Source organism: Brassica napus, chromosome C3, assembly GCF_020379485.1.
Source record: "Brassica napus cultivar Da-Ae chromosome C3, Da-Ae, whole genome shotgun sequence".
In the NCBI taxonomy this organism is placed as follows: Eukaryota; Viridiplantae; Streptophyta; class Magnoliopsida; order Brassicales; family Brassicaceae; genus Brassica; species Brassica napus.
The window spans coordinates 44,053,789-44,080,607 of record NC_063446.1 but is presented as its reverse complement, the minus strand read 5'-3'; the positions used below and the strand labels follow the sequence as shown (position 1 = coordinate 44,080,607).

General features: G+C 36.7%; 1 protein-coding gene across 2 annotated transcripts; it reads left to right on the top strand.

The window, feature by feature from the left end:
* Nucleotides 1-161: 161 nt before the first annotated feature.
* Nucleotides 162-26,819, top strand: LOC106434303 (serine/threonine-protein kinase ATM). 2 transcript variants are annotated; one of them, XM_048752880.1, is made up of 79 exons: nt 162-396; nt 878-986; nt 1,072-1,215; nt 1,628-1,789; nt 1,900-2,095; nt 2,192-2,348; nt 2,459-2,595; nt 2,690-2,768; nt 3,094-3,197; nt 3,491-3,589; nt 4,179-4,235; nt 4,440-4,521; nt 5,056-5,130; nt 5,669-5,710; nt 5,785-5,855; nt 6,097-6,145; nt 6,276-6,347; nt 6,805-6,957; nt 7,055-7,141; nt 7,225-7,409; nt 7,739-8,321; nt 8,411-8,482; nt 8,595-8,762; nt 8,841-8,966; nt 9,371-9,498; nt 9,975-10,131; nt 10,230-10,276; nt 10,347-10,410; nt 10,531-10,605; nt 11,000-11,119; nt 11,328-11,513; nt 11,771-11,892; nt 11,971-12,040; nt 12,134-12,261; nt 12,746-12,887; nt 12,975-13,115; nt 13,211-13,309; nt 13,402-13,448; nt 13,939-14,125; nt 14,211-14,432; nt 14,813-14,884; nt 15,180-15,249; nt 15,764-15,881; nt 15,980-16,103; nt 16,259-16,393; nt 16,563-16,673; nt 17,185-17,232; nt 17,328-17,432; nt 17,741-17,827; nt 18,214-18,531; nt 18,812-18,924; nt 19,246-19,312; nt 19,398-19,472; nt 20,007-20,129; nt 20,338-20,502; nt 20,575-20,673; nt 20,944-21,095; nt 21,209-21,413; nt 21,607-21,654; nt 21,775-21,858; nt 21,972-22,055; nt 22,483-22,563; nt 22,683-22,772; nt 22,856-22,918; nt 23,196-23,336; nt 23,425-23,481; nt 23,570-23,629; nt 24,063-24,157; nt 24,250-24,358; nt 24,523-24,612; nt 24,720-24,799; nt 24,897-24,975; nt 25,061-25,107; nt 25,173-25,272; nt 25,663-25,794; nt 25,875-26,009; nt 26,095-26,160; nt 26,285-26,428; nt 26,531-26,819. In XM_048752880.1, the coding sequence occupies exons 1-79, from the start codon at nt 328-330 to the stop codon at nt 26,606-26,608; spliced, it is 9,063 nt and encodes a 3,020-aa protein (XP_048608837.1). In that variant the 5' UTR covers nt 162-327; the 3' UTR covers nt 26,609-26,819. The 2 variants fall into 2 exon arrangements, with proteins under 2 accessions (XP_048608837.1, XP_048608836.1); XM_048752879.1 differs by having other exon boundaries at nt 10,344-10,410; nt 15,755-15,881.

Below are 26,819 nucleotides of genomic sequence, written 5' to 3'. Positions count from 1 at the left end.
CTCTAACGGTTCAATTGGGTGGGGGGGGGGGAGGGGAGTTATGTAGGTTATTAAGTATTACATGGGCTATCACGTAATAATTGTTAAATTGAATGGTTAGTCAATTGCATAATCTAACGGTTATACTGGGGCAAATCGGTAAAAGGGACAAAAAGGGGCTTCTGTGTGCAAAATGCATAGACGGTGGTGAGAGTCATTCGCAGTCCTGTAGTGTTAATAAACCCTCAGCCTCTTTCTTTCCCCGGAAATTCAAAATCAATTTCATCATTTGGGGTATTCACGAAGATCGTCGTTTCGTTCTCGGGAAATTCCCAGTTCGATTGCACGATGATTACTTCGAGGGATGTCCATGAGGTCGTCTGGAAGCTCTCGTCGGATAAAGCCAAGACTCGTGAAGTAAACTCTTCGCTTTACCATCTCTTAATCGCCTGGGTTTCAGGCCGAAAACGGCATAGACGATTAGTTTTCTTGTTTGGAATCTCTGTGTGCGTGTTGTTTTCTTTGTGCTTAATATCAATACGTCTGGGTTTGAATGAAATGCAATGACGATTGTGAAACAATAGCACCCTTAATCTGCAATACATCTCGGTTTCTATAATAGTCTCGAGTAGGGTTGTGTTGTCTTCGCCTGTTGCATCTGTGAAAAGACAATTTATATTGCAGTTGAAATTAGGTTTCGTATCATATTGGCTGCTTATTTAACGCTTGCTAATGGTATTTTGTTTACTTTCTGCTGTTTTTAAGCCACGAATATGGAGCAGCAGTGACTAGAAAACTAGAAAGTTTATGTATCGTTTATCTATCCATGAGTGATGTTTTATAACTAGGTAGGGTCCTATATTATGTTTCAACCTCAAGTTTCTCTTACATATTTCAGGATGGAGTCAAGTTATTGAACACGTGGCTCGAAGGAGATATGTCAATTAACTTCTGTAGCTTTCTTTCGCATAACACAGCCAAGCTTAAGTTGGACCAGATTCCAAATGGTAGGTAGCCATTGAAAAAGGTGAGATACTATTATTGATTAAATCAATATTTGACGTTAATCCCGCTCCTTTCTTGTTGTTGCAGCTGAAACGTGGCCCTTTTTGGTTAAAAATCTCCTTCAATGTGTATCAATGGAGGTGTCAGGTAGTAAGAGACGGATACCCAAACCAACTTTTGCCAAGGCGCTTCGGGTTGTTATTCAGAGAGCGGAAGAAACCAAGTTTCCTGGTGAGGAATATAGTAATGTTTTTTTTTTTTGTTAGTCCGAAATAGAGTAATATGCTTCCTTTAATTAGTTTGTGCTTCCAAAGACGCTGTTATCAAGCCTCTTGGTCAAAACTATTTGCTATCTGAATTTGAGTGTTTCCTGTTGTTACTGGAACCGGAAAATTGCTCCATGTTTCTTTATATTAGACTATCTTAGAATAAGCCGGGAGAACGTGAACATTGATGTAATATGGTTTTGTGGAACTGAAATCCGTTAGGTGTTCATCTTATTAATACCCCCCATGCGCATTTGTTTTCTGCATGTCAGTTATTTTCTCATATAAATGTATCTTTATGCTTACTCTTTGATGGTAGATTATCAAGATTTCATCTTGTTCGGTGCTTATGTAACTAATCTGTTCTAATGTCTCAGGTGTACTCTCTCCTTTGCTATCTATGGCCAAAACCATCTTTACACATATACATGATATTTTGAGCAATACACCTAGCTTTCATTCAGAGTATGGGATCATACTCCGCCATCTTTTGGAAATTAAGGAATACCGTTTCCAAATGAGGAAGCGTACATATTCCAGTGAGTTCTCTAAAAGTCTAAATATTCTAATTGTCTAGTCTTTTCATGGATATAGTGTGTATGGTGGTTTGATGGTGTTGGATATCTTTTTAACATAATGTTTCTGCAAGATTTGGTGATGTTATACATAGAAAGGGCGGAAGCAGGGTTTTGGGAGAAAAACAGTGGTCAACATAGCCAGAAGGAGGAGGCGTTTCGTTGTATTCTTACGCTTCAGTCACTTTTAGAGAACCCCCCAGGAGATTTTTCTGATGACATTCGAAAAGAAATTGTGAATGGTCTCATTCACATCTTCTCTTCTGCAAGGTTAGATTTTATTTGTTACACAACGTCTTACTCGTATTTGTACTCTCCTTTGCAAACAATATTAAAAGTTATACTAATTTACTATAACCTTTTCAGAGATGAAGAAAAGCTCTCACGCAAGCTTATTGAATGTGTAAATTCGTTCTTGCTCAAGGATGGTCCTAATATAGGCTCCTTGTCATTGGAAATTCATAATGCCGTCCAACAGTTTGTGTTCCGTTGCTGGTTAACAACCCATGATAAGAACCTTAAGGTTTTTTTTTTTTTTGTTTTGTGGTAGCCCTATGTTAAACACGTGATTTTGTTTCTTCTACGGCTTCGGTCTAAGTCAGTTTTTTTTTGTTTTCTTGTTATACCTTTCAGGAGATACTTGCTTTTTATGGAAGGCTACAGCTAAATTTGACAAGAGGATCTAGTGAATCTAGTTCTCTGGTGGAACAACTTTTGAACGTGGTTACTAGTGAACTGGATCTTGGTAGTTCATCAAGTTCTGCATCATGGTATATCTTTTATCTGTCTTCTCTTCGAAGAATGACTTCTTTAACTTCAACACATCTCGTGAAGTTATGAAATTTCTAATTTTAAAATATATAGGGGTGATTCAACCAAGGATGGGACATTGAGCAGCTATCAGAATAGCTTGGTTGAGTTGGCTGCACATGTGCTCTACCGGGTACCTGTTTATATTCACTTTACTTTGTATACAAGTTCAACCAACATTTTCTTTGATTTCAACAGTGTCTGGATTTTGCTTCATCTACCTTCAGCACTATTTAAAATTGATTTGCATTATGATTTTCTGAAGTCTTTTTGTTCGGCACTGAAGTTTGATTTTGTATACTTCGAGAATCATTTTATCCTTCTCGAGTACAGCCAATTGAATCCCATCACATAAATGCGTGCTTGGTCACCCCTTTGTGTATACTTGAATATTGTGTCCTTGTGTGTCTGGAGGGAATGTGGGAGAGAAATAGTGCTGATATTCTGAACTTTGGCAGGCAGTTGTCAATACTACTAGATCATCACTGTCAGAGAAACGAGCTCGAAGGCAACATATTACATTGCGTCTTGTGGAGGCACTTACTGAAGGAAAATGGCTGTGGTATGTTTCTAACTAGACTATTACTAGAGGATATCGATATATGTGTAGCCATATCTTAGAATGCCTTTGATGGGCGTACACCATTTGTTTTTTATCGACATGTAACTTCAGTTCAATTTGTAATGCTGGAGAACAAGTTTATGTGGGATAGCACGTCTCTTATTAAGAAGGACAACTCTATTGTTTGTCACTCTAGATGCTAAACTGGCATTATTTTGATTTTCTTGCTCCCTGCTTTACATAGAAACTATTTATTGCGAATATGTGGACTAAAATACATAAGCTTCGTCCAGGTGTGCTGCTTTTGGTTGTCTAATTCGGACTCATTGTACTCGCATCAACAAGGATCTCCTTATTTACTGGTTTGAAGCCATCTGTACAAACTTTCAAAGGTAACTTGGGAAGTTGTACTTAGTTATTACGTGGACCTTTGTTTGCCTCTGTGAAAGCAGTAACTAAGAGTTGTTTGTTAATACTTTCTGGTGCAATACTCTTTTAGAATATCCGTTGCCACTTTATCCTTTAACATGCTTCACTGATTACTACATTTAAACGGAAGAATCAGTTGAGAAGACCATACAAACGATGTTTATCATACCATAAATAGTACGTGGTGAATGACGTGTCTTAACCAAGTAAACACAATTCTATGACTGCAAATCAGGAGCGTACTGATTCATTAGATTTGATTCTAAATTAGTTTCTCATATAACCAACTTCTGAAACAAGAATATTATTCAACGTTACTTGGCACTTTGTATTCTCTTTTGATGGTGGTACCTTTGGCAATCAATGGTTTTATTACTACTAGCTTATTTCTATTAAAATACCTGATAACTAACTTGATCGAACAACCGTATTCCCATTGCACTGTAATTGCTTAAAATTGCAGATGCTGCTACTTATAAATAGTTCAATGTTAATACTACTAGTATCTTTAACAGTGGACTGCTTTGATTTACTTAATCTTGTACATGACAGACTTGTGGAGGATGCTAGTATGAGACGTTCTTATGATGGTCTATTATGGACTTTGAGGTATGGAGTTCAGGTGTTTACTATTCTGAATCTGCAGCAAGTTCCTTCATATATTCTATTCACTGCTGTCGAGGTGTTTAATAGAAAAATATGTGAAATGATATGATACACTTAGGATCTTCGTTGGCCTTAACTTTTCTAGTTTAAAATTCTTTGATCCTATATCTCAGTGAGTATTTTGTGAAAATTTATTTCTTTTTGAAGGAGTTTGCAAGAGCTATCTTCTGGTTTGTTACTTCCAACTGCAACTATCGACATATCAAAGTCAGCTGTTTCCTCAAGTGAGGTACTTACCTTTCCTGCCTTTGTTTGTGTGTGTGTGTGAGTCTGATACACATAGGATAGGTTAGATCGTCCACCAGAAATATGGATTACTGAGGTTTAGAGTTGATTCTGGTATTGTTACTAAAATATGATAATACTTGAATCCCTTGATCGTACTGTGGCGAAGTTAAGGAAATATATTGCATCTTGGCAAACTTTTTCGGTGTAACATGTACCGAACATTAATGGCCTGTTCGCATATAAGATTTTTGTTTTGATGTCACGTTCAGCTCTACTCAACTTGTGTTTTATGAATCATCCGACTATTTTTTGATAGAACTCAGCTGGTCATTATTAGGCTTTTGGTATCCTACTTTGGCTGCTTGGGTTCTTGAAATCATTAGGACTTTTGGTTTTATGGTCGCTGAAACGGTTTTCTTGCCTATTCATTTTCAGATTTGTATTGGATTAAGTGATTTCTTTTTAAAATATATATTTTGAATCTAGTTTTCTTTGTAGTTAACTTTTTATCTCATTAAAACACATTTGATTGCAGCTAGATCGTGGTTGGCAATTAATCTGGAGTTCTTTGATCCACGGACTAGCAACATTCAGCAGCATGACCGTAATTGTATGTTGCATATATCTACTTATATTCTTTCTTGTTTCCCACAATATATTCTCTTAAAACGGTTGCTAGTTTAGGAAGAAACTTGAAAAACAAATCCCGAAAACTAGGTAGCAAGTGAAGCTTGAGCTTGTATATAGGTTACAGGAAAACTAAAATTTAATCTTAACCTCTTAATCTCTCTTCGAGGATTTGTGTCGATCAAACGTTAGTGTTTTTACTGGTTCAGCGTTTCTTTTCTAGTAATTTCCCGTTTAAATTATGCTCTTACATAAACTCTGTAATAGTTTTGGTAATTGGTCACATGTTGATACTTAAATATACATGTAAAAAGGACAGAGCCCTCTTTGATAGGGATCAAGGTAAATTGGTTTTCTTGGTTTATACTAAAACTGTATAGGTTGTTTGGTTAGCTGTTTGAGCTAAAAAGTTCTCAGTTACTCGCTTTGCTTAGCTGATTTGTATCTATAAATGTACGTACGTGTGGCTGATGCTACTCTGTTCTGCAATCGGATGTTCAACTATCATTATCTTAATGCAGGTTGATGCTGTCTTGGTGCTCCTTGGATCAATTATTTCAAATGTAAGTTTGTAATAAAATTCTAACAGAAATTTTATTCAGCTATGTACTCTTAATTTTATTTTCCCTTCGTTTAGAACCACATAAACGTGGGGATTCTACCTCAAGAAGTGTGGGATCACCAATTATTCAGACACATACCCTCTGAGTAAGCCTTTTATCCTCAAATCTTCATAGTCCATGATGGATAGCTAATCCTTGAGCTGCTACTAGGCTAGAGTCCCACTTTTCCTGTGGAAAATAAGGAAATGAGCAATGAGCTTGGATACATCTTGTTCCATTTAAAGATCTTATAATATTTCCTTTTATAAGATTAATGTGTGTTGGGTTGGAATTGATAGTTGTTGAATTGCTCGACTGTTAACTAAATAATTATTACTTTTACCCAGGCCGGCCTTGTACTTCATTGCATGTTACTTTTCACGTATGGGTTGCCAGGTAATTAACTGGTTCTCACATGAACTGTATGGTCTTAGTATCTACCTTCTTTGTTCCTTGATTGCTAAATAGACTTTCAAGTCTTCAAAAAGTATTATATCATCATGGCTCTGTCCTCTCATTTATGCAGGGAAACCTGCAAGATGATCTACATCTACGACGCAATCTCCTTAGAGCAGTTTGTGGCCCCCTTAGCTTGAAGGTAGTTTCAATTCCTTTTTCCAGAAAAGCACAAATATTTTTGCAATAGGGATCTCATGAATAATCATATTGTTGGTCTGATACTCTGATTATTTGTGATACCTCGTACTCTCTGTGGTGGAGGCATTATCTACGATATGACCAAGCCAAACCATTCGTCTGGAATTATGTTTACCCCAAAAGATTGATTGTAGCATAATTTTAAAGTTAAGCACTTAATTCTAGGTTCAGGCAGCGAAAATTATGTGCTCTATTTGTTATTTCCTGGCAACTAGTTGGTAAGAGCTGCATTCTATTTCTACCTTATTTGTGAAACTGAATATCTATGAGAATTAGAAATCTAAACATGTTCACTCAGTCAAGTACCGCGTTGTGCATTTATAAGTCTCTAATTGTGTGTTCCTCATTGTACCACACGATCATATTGGAGATCATGCTTATGGCTTATATATTTTTAGGGTCCATTGGCACTGAATGAGCGAATGATTCGCCTTCTACCAGCAGCTGCTTTAGCCCTATGTGCTGGTTTCACAACGACACTTCCATTACCTAAGGAACATCTCCCAACACCACCTAGTTGGGATGCCTGTGAAGTGGTGAATGATGTGAAGGTGCATATCATGTTTGTTTTGAAGCTCGGAATAGTTCTCATCTCAGAAAAGTTTGCAAGTCTAAAACTGGAATTCACTGTTGTTGTTTCTTTTTCAGATGGATGATGCTGAACAAGAAAGAAAATTTGGACTGTTTGAATGCTCTGTAGAGGTTCTAACAAGAGTTTACTCGAATTCTATCAAGGTGGAGGATCCTTCGATTTTGTTTCTCTCTTTCCTGAACCTCATTTCTTCACTGACATTATTTGTGTATCTTTTTGTTTTCAGATCTCTAGTTACCGAGTTCCTGATGGAGTACAACTACCTCTAGTACTAAGAGATCCATTGCTTAATGACATGGAAATCTATTTTCTTAGCCTTATCCCAGAGGACAGTGAGAAAGGACCACTTTCTGACATATTTATGGGATGTTCTCTGCTGTGTCATTTTATGCATGGTTCTTATACGACGAGGTTAGTCAACTCATACTATTCGTGGTAACTTGTGAGTGAATGACTGATATTGTTATTGTTTCTTGTCAGTTTTTCTGTATCAAAATTGTTATGACAAAAGTGTCATAGTTAATCTTGAGAGATGGTGAACACCCACTTGTAGATGCGGCTTTGTTCTGTTAGTAGTGTCACCGTGTTCTATGCATGTAGTTTTTCTGAAGCAAGACCGTGTAGTTTGACTTTTCTAACCGGTGGTTGTGAATGTTGCTGCGCCTGCGATGAACTAGCTTAATGCATCTCTTTGTGTGACTTTTCTTTCAGTCACTTGAATTTTCGTTTTCATTTCTCAGGAAGGGTAAGGGAAGCACTTCTTTCTTCTTAAAAGCATGCCAGTATTTGTTAGAAAGCCTGGACTACGCTGTTGAAGCAGTTTTAAAGAGCCTCTATGATTTTCAAAGGCTTGGACCCTTGGGGTTTGGCTCAGATTTTAATGAGAAAAGTTCTATAATAGTTTCGTTGAGGTCTCTTACTAGTTCTCCTGTCTTCAGCAACAGAAGAGACCAAAATCTTCTTGCCACTAGTTATGATACTGTATTTCACTCCTTAGAGGACCTTTTACGGTCGTTTGCTAAAGTTTACGGAGAATATACTGAGCACTCATGGAATACTCAACCTGACACTGTTACTTCGAAATCGTTAGCACTTGATCCCCCAGAAGTTGGCAGGATTGTGGATATGGATTTGGATCTAGATGTAGACACTAAAGAGATAGATCTTATAACTGCCGGTGGAAAAGCTGTTGCCGGTGGGCCTGTTTCTACGGGGAACTGGAAGTTGGGCATGATATCGCTTATCTCATGTTTTTCTCCGGTACTTCAGTTTCCTACATGGGATGTTTTATATAGTATTATGGAGAAGGAATGTGATCCTAAGGTATTACGAATTTTTTTATCACATGTCAGTCTCTCAAGCTTTTGTTGTGACCTTACAGAAACGTATTGTTCAACTGCTTACATTTGCAGGTTTTGGAAAATATACTCTATCATCTATGCCAGCTTTCATGCTTGACTTCTATGCCGAAGGTTTATGATTTGGTATGGAATTCTCCTGTTGTTTAAATTGCTATGATATTTGGAAGATTTTATATTAACATCTCCATGCTTTTCTTGTGTTTATGGTTTTTTGTTTCACGATTTTATCTTTAAGGTTATTTTCTTGGATGACATGCTCAACAAACAAGTAAAGAACAAGCGTAACTGTCTCAATATAGTCACTGCCTTACATGTTTTACTGCAAAATTTGTTATCGGGGATGGATTCTTCTGGACTCAAACCAAACTCGGAATTGTCTCTTCTGAAAGGGGAGAGTTGTCAGGTAGCGCCTCCTCTTGTTTGAGTTAAGTATTTGGTTCTTTCCTTTATCTGCTTGATTCATTCTCTAAGTACCGTGCAGATCTTTGTCCAACTTGGCGCAATGGTGAATAAAGTTTCTGAATGTGGTCTCATGGGCTGGTTTGGGCGTGTGAGGCTTATCAGCTGTATATGTAATTTTGTCTTGCTTAATCCTCGGATTGGTCAGGTACCTACTTCTCATATAACCCACTAATTCACTAGACATAAAACCTGGCATACGCAGTATTTATAGTCACGCTAGTTTTGCTTCTCTTTTTAGTGTTTTCGTAGAGCAAACTGGCTTAAGGTTTCGTGACTTAGTTTACACATCAAATACCATTGAAGTTGAAGAATAACATTTTCGTGTACATTCTGTTCAGATGAGATAGTTCCTGTTGTTTGCAGATGAAATATTGTAATATTTCTTGCGCTCATTATGTGTAGTTCAAACATTAGTGCTAATTGTTTGTCTTTTTGGAATTTTACATCAGCTGATTACAGTTAAATATTCTGCGCTGTTCATTGTGGATTTCATATTTAACTTAGTATCTTGCTGTCTAGTTCATGGAATTTCTGTTATAATTTGTACAGACAATGATTGAGCGACTTTTGCTAATGCTAAATGACTCTGATTATCGGGTGCGGTTTGTCCTGGCAAGACAAATTGGGCTTTTATTCCAGACATGGGATGGTCATGAGGCATTATTCCAAGATATTTGGTAAGCTTAAGTTGGTGTTTTTTATTTAAAACTATTTGTTATCGTATGGCTTTTTAGTACGGTGTTCTCCTAGTAAGACAAAAGTGTTAGATGACAGCTTTTTGTGGCTTACCAAAAAAGGAAAAAGAGGAAGAGGCTGATTTCTTCTCTCTTTTTTTGTGTGGCAGAAAGCATTGTTTAATAAACACAATGCCTGTTCAAGTTATTTTATATTTCTTTCTTGAAAACCTTCGACAGTTCTGTGTATCATTTTTCCTTATTGATTGCGAGTCTTATGAATTTCAGCATTCCGTAAGTTCTGATGTTTCACAGAGCTTCTAATTCTTTTTAATATTAGCTTGCAGCGGTATCTTTGTTATACTCTTTTAGATTGAAGTTCCTCGTTTGCTGTTAATAGTTTAGTTTTAACATCGGTTACAGATGTTGTCCGGTTGAAGTACCTCATGAGTTGTTATTTTTCCCCACTTCCTTTCCAGCTCTAGCTTTGGTATTATACTGGTAACCTCCTCAAAGGAAAATCTTGTCACTGCAAGAGATGTTTTGGCTGCTGGTCCTCAGCCACGCCCAAAAATGGAGACTGTCATCATTACTCTGATGCACCTTGCATATCACAGTGAGAACATAGAGTTGCAAGTAATATATTACTCATTTTTTCTTGAGTTCTCGGAATCGTGTTGAGTAATAGCTTTATATGAAGTATTAACATCGTATTCCTTAATGGAAAAACGCAGGCTGTTTTTATGATGTGCGCTGTTTCAGCTATAGATCCTTGTCAGAGGTATTTCTCTCTTGTATATTTTTTATTTACTTGAAACCTTCTTCTACTTATCTGTTTTTTTTTCTAGTAGGGAATTAATCATTGCTGCACTTGACAATCTATCAGCACAACTCCATTACCCATCTAGGTTCAAGGTGTGATCATTGCTGCACTTGACAATGCTCTTCTCGCTTTGCATTTTTTTGCTATCAGCTGATTTAGCTTTGTAAATATTATCCTGATGATTTCATCTCTTTCAAACTTGGTTTGTGCAGTACCTGGAAGAACTCTTGGGCCCGATCCTCTTTTTCTGGATTGCATGTGGTGTCAGTTTAGCTGCTCTTGTTGAGGTATGCCGCCAGCTGATATCGTTTTATAGATGAGTGTCTTTTCTGTGATGGTCATACTACCGTTACACTCAAGTTACTCATGAGCATTTTGTTTGTATCCCTTTGTTCGTAGGAGTTTCATTTGTTTGATAAACTTTTAACCAAATGAAAAATGATTTGAAACTTGTATTACAGTAAATAGGTTCAAATTCTTTTTTCCCTCTTGCACACGTGTCTACAATATTGAAGATAGCGCACAGTTTGACTAGAAATCAAAGTTAATTACCAGTGAAAGAATGAAATATCGGCATGTGCTTCCTAATATCCAGCAATTTGTTCTATGATCGCGGCAGTTAGCAGAATGGAATGAGTACATTTTAGCATTCTATGTAATCTGCTGGTTGCTTTGTTGCAGACAAGTCAGCTGTTCATTCTAAATGCTGAACCGAAATATTTCATCCACTTTTGTTCCCACTGGCTACTTCCAGCTCTTCTGCTGCATGAAGATAATACTAACCTTGATTGGGTAGCTAAGGTAAGGCGCTTCCATATATTTTATGGACTTACGCTGATATTTAAGATAGCTGCGATTTCGGTTTATAGAGTCTTAAATTCTGTAATGAAATTGAAACTTGAATAATTTTTTTGCTTGTTTTGGTCTATTTTGTGTGGGCCCTTCAGATAAGGTCAGAGATTTGAATTTTTCCGATCTCTATTTCACTGATTCTGTCTACAATATGCAGATGGCTAGCAAACCGGCGTCTGTGTTGGTCAAAGAAAATTTTGTGCCTATCTTTTCGATAGGTATGGGATTGCACTGTAGTAAAACATCAGAATGTGAAAAAGGTGCATTGGTGCTTCAAAATTCGATATTATATGTGGGTCAGATCACCGAGACTGAGAGGGATAAGCTCATTAAACGGAATATGGTATGATGCCTGTAACATTTGACTCATGATTCCAGCAATCTGTATTTGTTGTTTGTAGTGGAGAATTTCATCATACCGTTAATTAGCTAATATGGTCAGCAATTTACAAGTTTTCAAGCCTTCCGATCCAAAATCAAAGCATTGTCAACTACATGATCCATTGTTGAATACTTTATTTTCGTTTTGCCAAAGTTCCTAGCTTCTCAAACTATAATATTATTTAAGGTATAACATACCCTGTTCTGTTTCGATTGCAGGTGTCTATTGTTAGTTTTATTTTATCACGTGCTTCGTCTTCACCAGAACCCCCCGTTCCTGCTTTTTCTCGTGACACCATTTCACGAGCAATTCAAACAATTGTGGATGGTTTTCTGGAAACGTAACATTTCTTGCTCGCTCGATCTTGGCTTCGTTTTCTTTTATTTCCCTTTTCTAAGGTCTTACTTGGTTTATGCAGCGCTGATTATCATAAGAATGCGGCGGTCATTGATAATATCAATGTTTTTCGCCCAGATAGGGTGTTCATGGTGAAACTTTCATTTGCTGAAGCTTTTTCACAAGATAGCAATTTTATTGTCAGTTTGATACTTAGTAACAATGTTTTTGTTGTTGTTTGGCAGTTCATCACAGAAATACACTATAAAATGTCAGCTGCATGCCATCATCGGCATACGCGTCATCACCTGGCCGCTCTAGAAGAGCTTACTATTATTCTTGGTCATAGAGCTTTGGTTCCAAGTTCCTTAAAGTGAGCACAATTCTCTATCTATTTCTTTGAATTATTTGATTGGTGATATTCAAGTTCTTTAAGACCAAAGTGACTTTCTTCAGACTTTATTGAATTTGAGGTAGCAATGAGACGACCATTTGGGTTCTTTTCTCAAGTAAACACTATGTTGTAGATGTTAGAAAGTATAGTTTCTTATCAGCTTTGCTTGTCTTGAACTCGTTATTATCATAATATCTTCCCCGATCAGTAGCTTTGCATAGTATTTCTTTGGCGAGAGTAGCTTCCAATTTTAATCTTTAGCTTGATATATATATATATATATATATATATATCTTATATATCTTAGCTGATAACCAAGGCTACCCTCTATGATGTTCAAACTGTTGTTCTGCTAATAAACATGAGTGCCATATGTAATTTAAATTTTGGTGGCATTGAAGGGTGAATCTCCATTTTTGAGCTCTGGAGAACAACTTTGACCTTTACTTGTGGTTTCTTTCAGTTATATATTCAATCTTGTTGGACAATTTATCGTCTCTCCCTCATTACAAGACCAGTGTTGTAGTATAGCTTCCTGTTTACTGGATTCGTTCAGAAGCAATCCGGCCAAAGAAATTGTTAGTGTACTAGGTGACCAACTCCAGGTATGCGTACTTAATGTCATATTTTGGTCCACTATTTATTACTTTGAGAAAAGGTTGTTTACCATTTTTTGGTTGCCTACTCTCTAGTTTTTGGTCTCAAAACTAGTTACATGCTGCATCGATGCTGAAGCGAACTCCAAAGTTTCTGGTTCTAAGTCATCTCAACTTGTAAATTTGCTCCACAAGCTAATTGCTAATTCAGAATCATCTCTCCATGAAGATATAAGAGTAGGCGTTCAACCTTAAAATTTGCCTTCCTTTTGTTCTACCACAGCAAGGATTCATCTAGAAATTTATGCTTTTTGATTTGCCATCTTTTTCAGGATTTAGAACCATTGCCCGATATGGAAATTTTTCGTGTCATTCGCGAATCACACATCAGGAGATGCGAAGGTTACTCACCAAGGAATCATCTGTTGAAGGTCAAACACAGTGATATTTTTAATAATTACATTGTTGTTGGAATTTCATCACTAACCATTTTTGTGTGTTCTTTCCTGTTCCGCTACAACAGTGTGCCAGAAGATCATGTTATCTTCCACCAAGATTCCTTTCCTGGAGGTATCATTCTATCTTTTGTTAGTTAAATCATCCGGTGATATTCATTAAGGCTACCCTAAGTTCCATGATTGGCGGGGGATGTTAACTTTAGAATTAAGAATAAGTGTGGTTCCTTTTATTTTATTTTGGGGACTGTGTGTTTTCTAATTATGCAAACAATTATCAGTCAAGGGATTTCTCACTTCCTGTAATTCGTTTCTGGTTATTTTTTTTATTAGGACAGGTAGATGTCTGACCTACTTTGTTTTTATGTTTCATGATTGGCCCCATTAGTGAAATGTTTGATTTAGGTGTATGTTTTACAAGTTAATTTACAAAGAAGAGATTGTTTGTCTTTCAATTTTGCCAATCTGGCTTCTACCTTGATAGCAACAAATTTAATAACTTCGAGCCGATAACATGCCCGATGAAGCTTTTGCGGAATATACTGCCCATTAGTCCTATTTCTTTACCAATTGCTGCAGTTTATCAACTTTTCATGTCCCTGCAGTCTCCAAGCACTGCACCACAAGCTCATAGCTACTGAAGCTTCTCAAGGAGAGTCAAATCTCGAAACTGGAGATAGCTTTTGGCATTCTGATGATGAAATTGTAAATGCTGTTTGGACTCTTGTCCGCGTGTCTGCTTCAGATGAGGCAGATAGTATGAGATTGTTGGCGTCGGATTTTCTTTCCAGGGTATCTGTCATTCTCTTTTATGGTCAGCATCTCTTACTTTGCAAATTTGAATATCTTGTCTCATTATCTTTCATTTTAACTGTAGGTTGGTATTGGGGACCCCCACACCGTTGTTTTCCATCTTCCTGGGGAGTTGGGATCCATGAATGATCTTCAATTTGTTAGCCATAATAAAGGATCAAAAGTTAGTTCTTTTACTGAGAATGGCGTATCCGATGAAACCCTTATTTCGCTGTTAAAGATTCTGAAGAAGTATCTTTTGGATGACTCTGTAAAGATCATTGACGTAACGTCTCAAACCCTTCGGGTCAGTTTTCTAACACTCTTACCTATCCAAACTTGACCTTCAGTGGGCTCATAGTTTTTCGATTCTTCCCTGTACAGAATTGATTGTGCCTCTGAATACCGTAATGTTTGACTCTGACCTAATTTGGTGTGATTTTTCTCGATTTTACAGTATCTTTTTATTGATAATTTAGTAATCTACTATAATGCACAGGAAAGTCATGAATTTTTCTGTCTGATGTGCCATTATATTTTTGTCAAATACGTGTTAACACCTTCCCAGTAGAGGCGTTGTACATATTTCCAAAGATTTATTCTGTACTATCTTGCCTCCTGTCTCAAAAGGCCATGTTTTAGAAATTTCATTCACCTTATATAGATAAATTTTTCTGCTTGCTTTAGGGAATTCTTTCCACTGAAAGGGGGCAGCAAGCATTATCTTCTATCGATTCGTGTGAGAGATCTTTGATTGAGGCAAGTTTCTCCTCCGCATTAGCTTTCTGGTCATTTCATCGGTTGATATTTTCTCAGATAATTCATAAAGTGGAAAATTGTTCCCATGGGGAAGATAAAACACTTCATTGTAAAAAAAAAAGTATTCAAGATCTGGTAAATTTGATTTTAATAGTCACACTTTGACATTTATGGACATATAAATGATCAGTCAATCCATTTAAAAACTTAATGATAGATTCCTTTTTCTTGTTAGAGTTATTTAAGTAAAAGCCTGCCCTATCTGCTCAAATGTGTACTTTTTTTTTTTTTGTAGGTACATGGCAGGGGTGTTAACCTTGACACTGTTGAAAAGATCTTACTGGATAGCGAAAAGCAGTACAAAGGTAGTTTAACTATATCATGAATCTTGATATTTCTGAAAAGTTCTTAGAAGAAATTACCTCCATTTAGTTTTCTCATGATATATGTCCATAGTCCCACGCAAAAAAAAAAAAATCTGTATGTTTTCTATGAACTGTTCCTCCTGCTAGATGCTATAATTTGTTTTCACTGTCAAGTTTCAGGGTAAGTGCTTCTCTAGAAAGCTATTATTTATACTGTTATTACCATCTAATTTTTAATGCAACCTAAAAAACAAAATGGAGGTCAATGATGAAATCATAGGCATATTAATTCTTTTTGGCTATTGCTTGCAATCATGCAAAGTTGTTCTAATCGATTTTCAGGATATATATATGCTTGGAATAATTAGTGAATTCAGTTTACGTTTTTTGGAGAATCCAATCCTGTATTTCAATTTTCACATGACATGGATATGTCGGCTCCAAAATTATTTCATTCATGTTCCTGTTCTTTTTTGTTAATTACTTAAAAATGATTCATTTTCAGCGCTGTCAGCTGAAAACTTTTCACTGGAGAAGGCTGAGGTGTGGTCCACAGATAATAAAAACTTCGATGGATGGATTTGTCAGCTTGTGTACTGTATGATCTCGTTATGTGAGGATGTCCCAATAAGGTATCTGTTTGGTTCCTACCTACCTTAATTATCCAGTTACAATATTCAAGTAAAATCTTTCACTCAGTGGATCATTGTTGCTGCTTTGTCTGACACAGGTTATGCCAGAATATAGCAATGCTGAAAGCTGAAATTTCTGAGCTTTTGTTTCCAAGTGTTATTGTTAGTCTTGCAGGAAGGGTAGGGACTGATATCAATTTACACGAACTAATTACCTCACAGGTGTGGCTCCTATTTTAATCACTGTTTCAACCAAATTCACTTCTCTCGTGTACTTTGCCTTCCCCATTTAGTTTTCTTTTATTGTACATCAGAATAAAACCACTGCAGAGAATTATTTGTCACTTTTGTTAAAGCTTGTAATCCCCATTGGGCAGGTGAAAGAGCACATCTTCGTCGATTCAAACAAGCTAACAAAGTCGAAGCAGGTCATGTTAAATACCCTGAATGAACTGCGGATGTGTTATGTCCTTGAAAGATCAACTTTTTCTGGGCAAACTAAAAGAGAAAAGGTTAGAGTAACTGAAAAAGATATGCTATTCATGGGGAGTAAATAAGGACATTCTGCTATTTGTATCCCCTTTATAGTGAAATCTGATATCAGATTAGTTTGTTCATATAAAAAGATCATTACGAAATATGCGAGATTACCAAAATCAAACGTCTGAAATTTTCTTGCAGAATACTAAGCATTCTAACTACAGTTCTAGATCTAGCTCCAGCGCTGCTAAGATTAGAGATGTGGAAACAGCTAATGGTATGGCAGCGTCCATAACTGCAAATTGGGACAAGGTGTACTCTTTATTATATGAACTTTAGTTACTATATGTATTGTTATGAGGAAGAGCATTGCTGATCCATGCAATATTTCATGTGTCTGGAATTACCAGAAATTTCCTTCTCAAAGTGTTTTATCATCCTACTAAGATTACAACTATATTTAACCCAAAAAGAAGAAGATTTATAACTATTGGCAGTGGCACATCTTTCCCGTTGTTGCATTATGATAGCCTTGTTTTAATTTGTGTTTATGTCATACAGAAGAATTTTTTACTTTCAGATAATCGATTGAGGATTAATAAATTTATAAAACAAAGCTATCCCTGTCAGCTGTGTGCTATCTTTTTTTTTGTGCTATATTTTTGATTAACCCCATTAGTATTAACTGTCTCATATAGTTTTTCCTGTGAAATATGTGTGTATCCTTCCATATGGCGCTGGTTGGCTCATCAGTATTCCTCTTGAAGTTATAATTTCAAGCATGTGTTACTGTTTTTTACCTCTTGTTTCGTTTGTTGATCAGGCATATTGGCTTTCCATTGATTATCTTGTTGCTGCCAGATCAGCAGTAGTGAGTCATCCTTTTTCTTTCAAATCATTAACCAATTTCTGAAAGTAGAGGCTCTAAAGTTATTTGCAATATATATTTCTCTTTGTTCTTCCCAGGTTTGTGGTGCATATTTGACCGCCGCCATGTATGTTGAGTACTGGTGTGAGGAGAAATTTGGCAGTCTAAGCCTCGGAGATCCTGATTTTTCTTATCATGATATGGTAATTCATGTTATCCATTCGGGATCATTGAACTTACAATATTTTACTCAGGCTCTTCCATGGTTTTCATTGTCCTAACTAAATAGTTAATAGGCATTGTCGTTTATGCTTAATGTCTAATTTGTAATCATGGATCATTGTCATATATGAAACTTTCATGGGATGCATTTTACAAAATTGCAAATGATTTGTTCTTCATGTAGAAAAGGGGCTTACAAATAAGAGTTTTCTTGCAATATTTCATGTGGAAAATAATTTTGTTTTGTTTGTGCTGCTTTCTAATGTTTCCTTTCCTTTGTGGCTAACAGTTACCGGATCACGTTGAGATACTTGTGTCTGCAATAACAAGAATAAATGAGCCTGACAGCTTGTATGGGGTTATACATTCCAACAAGGTTCGATTCTGATACTAAAAGTGCGTCCTATAGAGTACATGTCGGATAAATGTTTGGAATTCGTGTCAAATGGAAACGGTTTGCTAGTCATGAAAGTGGTTAAATTAGTTCTTCCGTTACCTATTGTAAGAATATTGTGTGAAGACTGATATGATTCCGCTGCTGATATCAGATGAGTATACACTAACTAAAATGAAACGTGATAGGTTAAGTCTTTTCTTTATTTATTTTTACTGCTGAACAATGAAAAACATTTCCGTCTAGAACCAAGGATTTTCAAGAAGAAATGAAGTAACTAAATCACATGCAGTACTTTTTGATCTTTTTCTGGTTTCATATATGTGAATAACACTTCCTGTTTCTTGTATATGGATGCAATCTGAAAGTTGTCTGCTCAAATAACCACATTTGAGCATGAGGGAAACTGGAGTAGAGCACTTGAGTACTATGACTTGCAAGCACGTTCACAGAAAATAGTGGTGCCTGGTAGCCTTCCTGAAAACCAAGGGGTGGAACATTTTCAGCCAACAACTAGTGCACAACATTCTGTTTTTGGCGAAGGGGAGGTCCAGAGACAACCTTTCAAAGGGCTCATTAGGTCTTTGCAGCAGACAGGCTGTATGCATGTTCTCGATCTGTATTGCCGGGGCTTGACTTCCCGAGAAGGCTCCTTTCAGTATGATCCAGAGTTTATCGAATTGCAGGTATGCATCCTGATTTGGTTAAGGTTTCTTCTATTCTCAAACCTGGACAAGGTTGTTGGTTAATTCATATATATTTCATGGGATAAAGAAACAATATGATAAATCAGAGATCTTCAAGGGTTGCTTGGCAGCTATATTTACCAAATTGTGAAATTTTGGTTAGATAGTTGCCCCAAATTCTGTTTTGACAATTAACTAATCGAACTCTACGCAGCTGTCATACTATAGTTGTGTGGTGCTTATGTGATAATTCAGTTGAAAATTGGATTCTTGCTTGCAGTATGAGGCTGCATGGCGTGCAGGAAAATGGGATTTTTCTTTACTCTATCCACAAACGCACTCTACATCTATGCAACATGTCAAGAACAATAATTATCATGAAAATCTGCACGGGTAACACATATTTTACTCTTACCAATGATGCTATTCTTAGCCATTAGATTATTCCCTGTTTGTAGCTCTTGATTACACCAAATTTACTTGACATCTTATCGACACTGACTTTGCCGTGGTCTTAGACTTTTATTTAAAATGAATGATGTGTTACATATGAGTTTTAGAATAGATTAGTTGAAACCACTATAATTGTTGGTCTTACTTTCCTGGGCCATGTCCTAGTATCAATGATCAGTTGAAATGAAGTCCTTCGTTTTCGAAAAGTCTTATTCATTGCCAATGAGACACTAGCTCCCATCTTACATGTTTACTTCTCAGTTGTTTGAGAGCTTTGCATGAAGGGGATTGCAATGGGTTTCATGGAAAACTGAAGGATGCTAAGAAGGTAATGCATGATTTCAGTTTATCACCATTGGATTTGAAGGCTACAAGCTTCTGTGTTAAGAATCTTTGGTTTTGCTCTGTTTCAGGAGCTTGTATTGTCCATTTCCCGTGCAAGTGAAGAAAGCACTGAATTTATATACTCGGCAGTAGTGAAACTTCAGGTATATATGTTTAGATTGACACTAAAGTACATCATATTTTCCATTACATTTTTCATCATCTTGTCATTTGGATTCCATTCTACTCCTTGTTGCTCATGTCTTTATTTTGATAATGGTACCCTCTCTGTGAATGCCAAACTTCCTTTTTTGGTTAAGGTCATCTTGATTTTGCCTAGCCAATTACTCAACATGTGCTGTCAGGTTTGATCGATGAAATCTTAAATAACTGCAAGTTATGGTGTTGCGAGTTCCAAAACTTTTACTATGTCGTGATGCTCACCTTTTAAAAAAGTACCTCTGCATCTCAAGATTTCCTCATAAAACATTATCCCTTACTAAAGATTTCATCTGTTGAGTGATTCCTAAACTAAACTTGAATTTTCAAGCCGTGGAATTTGTTAATGCAAGCTACATGTTATTTTAGAAGGAAAATATATATAAATTGCTTAAGATTTCAGGTCTCTTTGGTAAACAATGGTTTTGAATTTCTATATGGGATCGCTTTCGTGATTTTTGATAATTTATCATGTCCAGATTCTTTATCATCTTGGACTAGTTTGGGATCTTCGCTGGACGACATCTTCACATGAAAGTATGCATGGCTATCCAGTCAAACAAATGGCATGTGCAGACCCTGTGACGCCAACAATGGAGCAGGTATTTTCCTTTGAAACATATTTTTCAAGTGGTTGTTCACTAGCTTCTAGCAAATGACTGGCGCTTTAAGAATTTATATTATTAATAGCAAGTCGAAAAAGAAAAAATATAAGATCTTTCATGTACAGTTAGATTTTAGTTGGGATATTCATGTGTTGAAAAATTCATGTGTCGGTGTCCTGAGGAGATTTTAAAATATGAACTACAGTTTTCTTGGCTGAATAAGGATTGGATCTCTATTACTACACAAACTCAGTTCCACATGAATTTGTTGGAGCCATTAGTCGCATTTAGGCGAGTCCTCCTCCAAATCTTGGGATGTGAGCAATGTACCATGCAGCATCTTTTGCAGTCTGCTTCCTTACTTCGCAAGGTATGTATGAAAAGCTACCACTTCACTTGTAGTAAGATGCCTGCAAGAAACACATTATCTTGTTGTTTTCAGGGATCAAAGTTTTCTCATGCAGCTGCGTCTCTGCATGAGTTCAAGTTCCTTTGTGCAAAAAGTGATGGAGGACAATCTGTTCCAGATTGGCTTGGAAGGGTACATTTTAACTTTCCATGTTTTGTTTAATTGTACATATTTCTTTCTACGTAGTTTTTTTCCTTACTGAGACTTATGAAAGTGAGCAAGACTTACAATTGGAAAAATTATGATTGTCATCTAATAGTTGTTACTTAAGTAAAATAACTTTATTGAACGAAGGCACACAATACTTCCTTCCCCATCTATTAGTTACTTTTGTCTTAGATATGTAGTATATCTAGTGATACACTAGAGATATGCTTTACAGTAACTTTTGTGCTGTTTCAGATTGAAGAGGCGAAAATATTACATGCCCAAGGGCGGCATGAAGTTGCCATCAGTCTGGCGAACTACATCTTACAAAATTATCAATTAAAAGAAGAGGCTTCAGATATATACCGTGTGATTGGGAAGTGGCTAGCAGAAACCAGATCTAGCAAGTAAATAAATTGTTACACTTTTATTTTGGTTGAAAGTAGTTTACATAAATGGTCGATATGAACTTTTTTCTGAAATCTCAACTCGGTCCCTTTTTTGTTTCTCTTGGATACAGCTCTAGAACAATTTTAGACAAGTACCTCAAGCCTGCAGTTTCGCTTGCCAAAAACCCGAGTTCCGAGATCAGCAAAAGATTGGTAGATAGACAAAGCCAGACTTGGTTTCATCTGGCCCATTATGCAGATGCTCTGTTTAAAAGTTATGAGGAGAGACTCTCTTCCAGTGAATGGCAAGCTGCAATGCGGCTACGAAAACACAAGGTCTCCACCATTTGCTATTACATTTCTTTTTCTCTGTAGTTCTTTTTTGTAAAAAAATGTCTGTTTTTCCCTCATTAGTGGGCACAGATAAATGAATAATTCATCTCTTCGCTGAGTTCATCTACAGTTTCAACTCCAAAGGTCGTTTTTCTTCTGTTGTGGAGGAAACTAACTAGCGTACTTATTTTTTCAGACGAAAGAGTTGGAGGTGCTTATTAAACGGTATAAGAGTTCAAAGAAGGCAAGTAGTTGTCTACCTCCGTTTGTTTGATCTCTGAACATCTCTTTGCATAGAACGGTATGATTGCCGGTCTAGAAAAGTCTCTCATTTTATTCCATATTTGGTATTTTACCGTACTAGGGGGAACAATCTGACTATTCACTGAAGATTCAAGAGCTGCAGAAGCAATTAACAATGGACAAAGAAGAAGCAGAAAAGTTGCAGGTGCGCTTTATTCCGCCCTACAATCTGGCTGCTACGGAAAAATAGTCATGATTTTTTCTAGATGGATGATATTTACCGATACATAATCTTTCCCTTTCTCCTCAATTGCTTAGGTTGACAGGGATAACTTTCTGAAACTTGCGTTGGAGGGGTATCAACGTTGCCTGCAAATTGGTGACAAATATGATGTCCGAGTGGTAAGTTATCTAAGTATTACAGTGAGGCTTTCATATAATGCAAGGTTTGAATTGATGTCTAGATTTCCACACTATAACAGGCGAGGAAGTGTTTGAGTTGGCTTTAGAGCCGAATATGGAATTCCTTAGAATAGTTATAATTGTTAGGTTATAGCATCTAGTGAAGCTACCTTAATAGGAAATATCGACTCGTACAGATACGTGTAAGGTTTTAGATATACGCCTGATTTATGATAGAGTGACCTTTGAAACCATATATACTTTATACACTTTCGTTTTTGGGATTCATGTCAACACATTACCCAATAAAGATATTGGAGTTTTATCTCGCCTTAAAGACTATTTGAGAGATTTAAGAACACGTAGTGTATTCCATTATGTTGCTGAAATACGGAAACATTTTTGGAACTAATTTTTCTTTCTACAGGTCTTTAGACAAGTATCCATGTGGTTTAATCTTGCCTCCCAGAAAGATGTTATTGATAACATGTTGAGCACCATTAGTGAGGTACTTGACTGACGGGGTCTGATTTTTCTGATATAGACTATAGAGAAGGAAATCTGTAGTCATTTCTCCAATTTTTTTGTTAAATCAACTAATCATCATCTCCCTAAATGTTCTTGCAGGTTCAGTCTTACAAATTTGTACCACTTGTTTATCAGATTGCTTCAAGGTTGGGTAGCTCTAGAGATGAATCAGGATCTAACAGTTTTCAGGTGGAATGCATTTTAAGTTGGTTATTATTGAAAACTTAATACCATAATGTGTCTAGCTAATATCTACGATTTACCACTTGCAGTCTGCTCTGGTTTCACTTCTCAGAAAAATGGCCATTGATCATCCATACCATACTATCCTTCAGGTTCTGAAGAAATGTTAAATGTTATATATATTATTTATGTTTCAGTTTTCCTGTTTGGTTAACTGGCATAGAACTTGCTAGAAGTGCATAAGTTAAAACCATTGAATGTCCGATGACATCTCGACTATATGTGGTGAACAGAGTAAAGACCGTTTTGCTATATAGCGTGCCATGGAATACATTATTTGCAAGTGACTTTGTCCATCTTTTTTGAAGTTATTTTATGTATCTAAATGCTGGATACGTTTCTCGTATTTTCCTTTTGATTTTGTTCTAGCTTCTGGCTTTGGCAAACGGTGACAGAATCAAGGATAACCAACGCAGTAGAAACTCTTTCGTGGTTGATATAGATAAAAAGGTTGCTGCAGAGCATCTTTTGCAGGATGTATCACAGCATCATGGGCCTATGATTAGACAAGTAAACCTTGTTTTCATCTAGTCGTATGCATCATTGACACTTTTGCCTGGTTACTTAGCTGCAGATCGTGATTTTTTTTCTTTTTCAGATGAAACAACTGGTTGATATCTACATCAAGCTTGCAGAGCTTGAAACGAGGAGAGAGGTGTGATAATTCTATAAGAATAGCGGAAGTTTTTCCTTTTACTGTTTGCTGAATCAAAATAACATTTTCGGAACTCTTTCCTTCACAGGATACTAATAAAAGGGTACCACTGCCAAGAGAAATTCGTAGTGTGAAACAATTGGAACTTGTAAGCACGCTTCCAGTTATTCATTTGCATTCTTATCTAGTCTTGGCGTGATTATTAGCTTGTAGGACACCATATATGGAATTAAGACTTTAAATTTGACATCTAGAATCTTGATAGGAAAGCTTCCCTGGGTCATTACGATAGGCTATACATACGACTGAAAATTGTTTAACAAATGTTGTCCTATGTGTTGGTCTGATCCTAAATTGTTTCTTCCCGTAGTTACTTAACAAGATCAATTCTATTCGCTGAAATTAGTCTTGCAATATAGTTTTCTCATTTGTGTTTTAAGTTGGTACAGATGTTTCATTGCATGAGCTTGCAAGCATGTTTTCGGTTTCCTTCTTGATTCAGATATTGAATTGCGCTTTTTTCTCTATGCTTCTAACGTATCAGTCAAACTTGTATTGTCTTTCTTTCGTTTTGAGATTAGGTACCTGTAGTGACTGCTACAATTCCTGTTGACCGTAGCTGCCAATACAATGAAGGGTCGTTCCCTTCTTTCAGAGGTTTATCAGATTCTGTTACGTAAGTCCCTGTTCAATCAAAAAAAAATTTTCCTTTGACATTTCTAGTTTAAAATAGTATCTTATCTGAGACGACATCTTCTGGATATGCAGAGTGATGAATGGTATTAATGCTCCAAAAGTAGTTGAATGCTTTGGCTCTGATGGTCGAAAATATAAGCAACTTGCAAAATCTGGCAATGATGACCTCAGACAAGATGCTGTAAGAGTTTCCTAATTTTTTAATCTGATTCTTACTTGCATTTTCTGTAATGCGGCACTGATCCATCTACTGGCAGAAAATTGAAAATATGCTGAGCTAGCCAAGCTATACAATTTCACATATATAATGGTCTACCTATGCAATGGGTGTATCATTGTCTTCAGGTTATGGAACAATTTTTTGGGCTCGTCAATACCTTTCTACATAATAATCGGGACACATGGAAGAGAAGATTAGCTGTACGCACATACAAGGCATGTCTCTCTAATCTATTTCTAAGACGTCAGTGTCTTTAGAGAACGTCTGAACCATTCAGCAAGTTCAAAACCTTTTATAATTATATGTACATACATACGCTCAGGTTGTTCCTTTTACCCCAAGCGCTGGTGTTCTTGAGTGGGTTGATGGCACAATTCCACTTGGAGATTATCTTATAGGAAGGTTGGTCTTCTAAATTATTATTTACTGTTACATGGTACATTAATCACATTTCCAAGTCGTGACAGTTTGAATCTGCTGTTTGCATGTCAAATCACAGCTCAAGGGCTGGGGGCGCTCATGGTCGTTATGGCATTGGAAACTGGAATTATTCAAAATGCCGAGAACATATGTCGAGTGTAAGCTCACCTCATTTCTAAAATCTTCTTAGTTGGCCATCATTTAATTTCCATCAGTTAATCTTGGCTGAATGGTGGCTTGTAGGCAAAAGACAAGCGCAAAGCCTTCATGGATGTCTGCACAAACTTCAGGTTGCGTTCTTTGTGAAACTTTAATTTACTCCGGATTTAGCTGACAAATCCATCCCCTTTTCCAGGCCTGTCATGCATTACTTTTTCCTGGAAAAGTTCCTGCATCCTGCTGACTGGTTTGTGAAGAGGCTTGCGTATACACATAGTGTTGCAGCTAGTTCAATGGCAAGTATATCCACATTTGATGATATTTTTCTACTCTTTCAGTTTATCATGGATGGGAATTTCAGTTTGTGTAGCATATATAACGGAAAAAATCATTCATACGGTCATACCCATCTAAATGACATAAAATAAGCTATCAGAGAAAGTGGAATACATTTAGGAAGCTGTTAATCTTAGTAGAGTTTAACTTTCCTATGTAATGAGGAAGCTATCAGAGAAAGTGGAATACATTTCGGAAGCTGCTAGTCTCATTGGAGTTTTAACTTTCGTATGCATTGATATCCAATAGAACATGTTGTATTCTTTGTTGACGCACCTGAAGTACATGTTCAAAAATTTTCCCCTCTGATTCATCTTTTTCCGAACATTGGGCGTTTGTTTTGCTATCAGGTTGGGTACATCGTTGGTCTTGGTGACCGCCATGCCATGAATATTTTAATCGATCAAGCTACAGCAGAAGTTATCCACATAGATCTTGGAGTTGCCTTTGAACAAGGATTAATGCTCAAGACTCCTGAACGGGTATGCTCTTTTCCATTTTTTCTCTTTAAATACTTTACTGGCCTCTACACGATTCTTATTTGTTCTTTCCGATGTGACAGGTCCCTTTCAGGCTGACAAGAGATATAATTGATGGAATGGGTATCACAGGAGTGGAAGGCGTTTTCAGGAGATGTTGCGAAGAAACCTTGTCTGTGATGCGAACAAATAAAGAGGCCCTCCTTACAATTGTTGAAGTAACCAAAACTGAAAGTTTAATTATGATGCTGAAAATATAAAAAACAAATATCGAATGCTTAATCAAGGTGGCTTGTTTTGCAGGTTTTCATACATGATCCTCTATATAAATGGGCATTGTCCCCTTTAAAAGCTTTGCAAAGACAGAAGGTGCTTCATGAAAATCATTTTGTGTTCCACTTAATTATGTTGTCGTGTTAATAATATTAGTATTTTTTTTCTATCCGTTTGAAGATGTTATCGAGTTTCTCACACGAATGTGTATTTGGTCCAGGAAACTGAAGATTACGATGGCGTGAACTTAGAAGGATTACAAGAGGAATTCGAAGGTAACAAGGATGCTGCACGTGCCTTGATGCGTGTCAAGCAAAAACTTGATGGCTATGAGGGGGGTGAGATGAGAAGCATACATGGCCAGGTAAGTTTTTTTTGACATTTTTGATCAAAAAGCTCTCTAAGTCGTTCTTGGTTTCACAAGTTAACTGAAGTGTATTTGTTCAAAAACTGACTTGCTTTGTAGGCACAGCAACTAATACAAGATGCGATCGACACAGATCGTTTATCCCATATGTTCCCTGGCTGGGGAGCCTGGATGTAGCTAACAACAACAGCCTTCTTCTACATATGCTCCAGTTTCTCTTTTAAGTAATGTTTGAAAACACTGCTGCCAATTTTGTATATTAACCCAGGAGGGGTTTGGAGCATTTTGATACATATTTTTGTATCATTGGGAACATGTATCTTGGGTTGGCAGTACAGTTGTAGGATTTAAGAGCTAATGGGCTCACTCGTTAAAGTACAATTCAATA

Coding starts and splice junctions, on each gene's coding strand:
- LOC106434303 (XM_048752879.1), top strand. CDS start 328: ATGATTACTTCGAGGGATGTCCATGAGGTCGTCTGGAAGCTCTCGTCG. Junction 2,096..2,191: donor CACATCTTCTCTTCTGCAAG/GTTAGATTTTAT, acceptor TAACCTTTTCAG/AGATGAAGAAAAGCTCTCAC. Junction 25,795..25,874: donor TGCTCAAGACTCCTGAACGG/GTATGCTCTTTT, acceptor CCGATGTGACAG/GTCCCTTTCAGGCTGACAAG.